The following is a 3223-nucleotide window of genomic DNA, read 5'->3' as shown; positions in this document are numbered from 1 at the left end:
GCCCAGATGGGGACACTGAGGCCCTGCAGCGGCCGAGCGCCCCCCAGGCCCGGCAGTGAGTCAGCTAGAACTCCGGACTCTCGATGCAAACTCGCCTCGGCCCCACCGCGGCGCTCCTAGCCGCCTCCGAATCCGCCCCACAGAGTCCTCAGGGCGCATGGCAGCTGGGGATGCGGGACTGAGACGGCCGCCCACACTGACCCCGGCGGGTGCTCCTGCGCTAGTTCTCAGCCTCCTGGGCAGACGGTCCCTCCCGGGCAGCCGACTAGGTACCAGGCCAGGCTAAAGCTGCAGTCACACACCAGGTGGGCATCAGGACGCCCAGGCCTAGAGACCCAGTGGACCCAGTACTGCTCAAGGTCACCTGGCAGAGCACACCAGAGGGGCCCAGGGGTGACAAAAAGCCTCCCTCCCAGTCATAGGGTATGAACCGTGTGTGGGGAGGCCAGGGGTGCTGCAGAGTGGGTCCCCTGCTGTGCTCAGGACTACCGGGGCTGGGCTGTCCCCGTGGGCTTCTGTGACTGATTGACCACCCCCAGGGAGTCCCCTCAGCCCTTGGACACTACCAGAATCTCCTGTACTGGTCACCTCCCCTCTCCATTTCCAATTCATAACATGAGGCTAAGGCCCGGCCCGCTGCCCCACGTCCTGTCTGTGACGACGTCACGGCTCTCGGCGGGGAGGGCTGGGCCGCTGGCCCGAGCAACTCCAGGCTCTGCCCTGCAGCGCACGTGCGTGGAGGCGTGGGCAATGTGCCCAGGGCACCCCGGGCTTGCCAAGGACTCACCTGTGAGGGCATCGTCACCCCCTGGACACTGGTAGCGACTGCTCTCCTGGGCGGTGAAGGCTGCCCCTGCCTCCCCTGTGCTGGGGCTGTGGGTCAGAGACGGGTGTGCGTGAGTCCCTGTGGGCCCTCGGCCACCCTGATATTCCAGGCAGGCAGGAGCCTGAGGTCCAGCCCTGGAAGCCTCTGTGTTGGTTGGACCTTTACTTTTCCTCAAGAGAAAGTGGGGCAGCTGGCTCTGGCCCTGGGCTCCTGAGACGGGGCGTGGGAGGCTGCGGTGAGCAGGGCTGAAGCTCCCTCCGCAAAGCCCAGGTGCTGAAGCCTAGGTGCTGAGCGAGGCCCGCACAGTGCGGGGAGGCCTAGCCGCTGCGGGCATCTGGACAGTCGGGGAGGGCTAGGTGCTGTGGGCGTCTGGGTTGGGCCTTCCCAGGAGCAGTGCTGCAGGGGGAGGCCCGGGCTACAGTGGCCCCAGCACTGGCTCCTCTTCCCTCCTGTAGCACTGCGCGGTGCCAGGGACAGGAGCCCCAGAAGGCCCTGGGGTGGTCTGGGAGCATCTGGGAAGCCTGTCACCTAGAACAGGGTCTTTAGTCTCCTGGCCCAGACAAGCAGGGCGGCCCCTGCATGGCCTCGGGCCTGAGAGCTGAGGGGAGCCCTGCCCCTCCTCACCCTGCACATCCAGCCCACCTATCCAGAGGCCATGCAGGAGGCTGCCTCTCCACCGCCTCTCTGGCCCTGACCCTGGCCAAAGCCCGCCTGCATTTTCTTCTCATATGGACCTGTGTGTGGACGCCCCAAAGGCCCTGCTGGGGCTGCAGGGTTCTGGGTCGGACTGTGGAGAGGGCAGATGGGGCCTCTCCTCTCTAGGTCCCAGGTGGAGTGGCATTGTTGCCCATCTGCCCACGCCCAACCCACTAAGCCAGCCTGAGCCCCCTGAAGCCAGCCCACTGGGTGGGTCCCCCCTCCCCAGCCCTGCCCAGTGTCCCCACCTCTGGTTCTGGCTGCAGGTTTGGATCTGGCAGGGTTCACCCTAAGCTCAGGGACCCCAGAGAAGACTGCTGCCCTAGGGACACGCTGGTCCCCTCCTGGCAGGCCTGGCAAGCCGAGCTTTGCACCCGGGGCTTCTCAGGGATGCCAGGAGAAAGCACTAGCTGCATTTGGCTTCTCCTGGGGGTCACACCGGTACTGGGCAGCCAGGGTGAAGCAGACTGGAATCAGACAGGCTGCCCCCAGTGGCTGCTTGGCCAGGCCTCAGCACCCCCTCTGTGCTGTGGAGAGCCACAGTGTTGGAGAGAGAAGTGCAGGGGCCATGGCCCAAGCTCAGCCACAGGTGCCACACTGCGGAGCCAGCTCTCCCACTCCCTGCCCCTCCAAGCCCACTGGCCATACCTGCTGCTGCCCGGGCCTAGGTGTGGCCAGGCCACCTGCACCATCTCCTTGGGCTGGGGACGGACCCTGCCCCTCGCTGGGGCTTCGGGCCCACTGGCTTCCCCCGGCACCTCTCGGGGCCCGCCCGCCCTCTCTCTTCACCGGAGCCTCCATCTCGGCCTTGCGTAGAGGCCAGCTCGGAGCAAGGAGGCTCCTCCCGGGCGGGGAAGGGCGGCTTTTTATGCTCCATCCCTTGAAAATCGGGATTGGGATGGGCTCTTCCCGGCCGGACTTCCTGTGTGTGTTCTCCGCTGATAACGGGACCCGTCAGCCAACAAACAGGAGGCCATGGGTGGAGGGTGGGGGCCACAGGGTGAGGGGGGCCTGGCTGAGCTGCCAGGGGTGGGGGAGCTGTCCCCTGGGGCTTCTGAGTCTGCCCTGAAGCAGTCAGAGGCCAGGCCCAGCTGGCGACCTAGGGGACGGTGTGGGACAGAGGCCATGTAGCCAGGGCCTTCGCAGTGCCGTGGGCCACAGGACCTTGGACCTCCCCCATGACCCCCCCCAGGTGTGTGTCATGGCCACGCTGGGCCTTGACCGTTGGAGGGAGGGTACTCGCTGGAACGGAGCTGGAACGGAGCTGGGCTCAGGTCCGGGGCGGGTGTGGGGGTGGCAGGAGGGGTACTCAGAGCCTGGCCTTGAGGACTCAGAGCTGTCTGCCCAGGAGAGGGCTGCCCTTGGGGAGAGGTCCCACTCCAGAGATGCGTGGGCAGGAGCTGAAGGCCTTGGGCCCCACTGAATGGCTGGTGACACCAGAACCTGGGGGTGAAATGTGCTCTCCACCCTCAGCTCCGTCCCGGCCCCTTCCCTCGGCCTGTCCCTGGGTCCCAGCCCCCAGGAGAGGCTTCAGCTTCCCGTTTAGGTGGGAGCCAGCCATGGTAGCTAGGGTGGGCAGGGGGTGCTGGAACAGCGGGGCCGGGGCAGCCGTAGGCCCTGACCCGTGCAGAAGGGGACCCTGGCTCTTCCCCTTCCAGAGCCTTGCGGCTGGCAGCCCCATCCCGGAGGGGCCTCTGCCCG

At 66.7% G+C, this 3223-nt stretch overlaps 1 protein-coding gene across 5 annotated transcripts in view; it reads right to left on the bottom strand.

The window, feature by feature from the left end:
* The window catches only part of EGFL7 (EGF like domain multiple 7), a 13350-nt gene that overhangs the window by 5624 nt on the left and 4503 nt on the right, over positions 1-3223 (bottom strand). For 3 of the 5 annotated variants that reach the window (XM_006163349.3, XM_006163350.3, XM_006163351.3), the window contains exons 1-2: positions 2171-2368; positions 788-873 (exon numbers count right to left, since the gene is read on the bottom strand). In XM_006163349.3, the coding sequence (XP_006163411.1) occupies positions 788-799 (12 nt within the window). In that variant the 5' untranslated portion in view covers positions 800-873; positions 2171-2368. Of the gene's footprint in view, positions 1-787; positions 874-2170; positions 2369-3223 lie in introns of those variants that run through there. The other 2 variants (XM_027766271.1, XM_027766272.1) reach the window with 1 other exon arrangement.

This window comes from Tupaia chinensis, unplaced genomic scaffold (genome assembly GCF_000334495.1).
Source record: "Tupaia chinensis unplaced genomic scaffold, TupChi_1.0 Scaffold142100_1, whole genome shotgun sequence".
Classification (NCBI taxonomy): Eukaryota; Metazoa; Chordata; class Mammalia; order Scandentia; family Tupaiidae; genus Tupaia; species Tupaia belangeri.
This window is presented reverse-complemented; position numbering and strand designations above follow the sequence as displayed.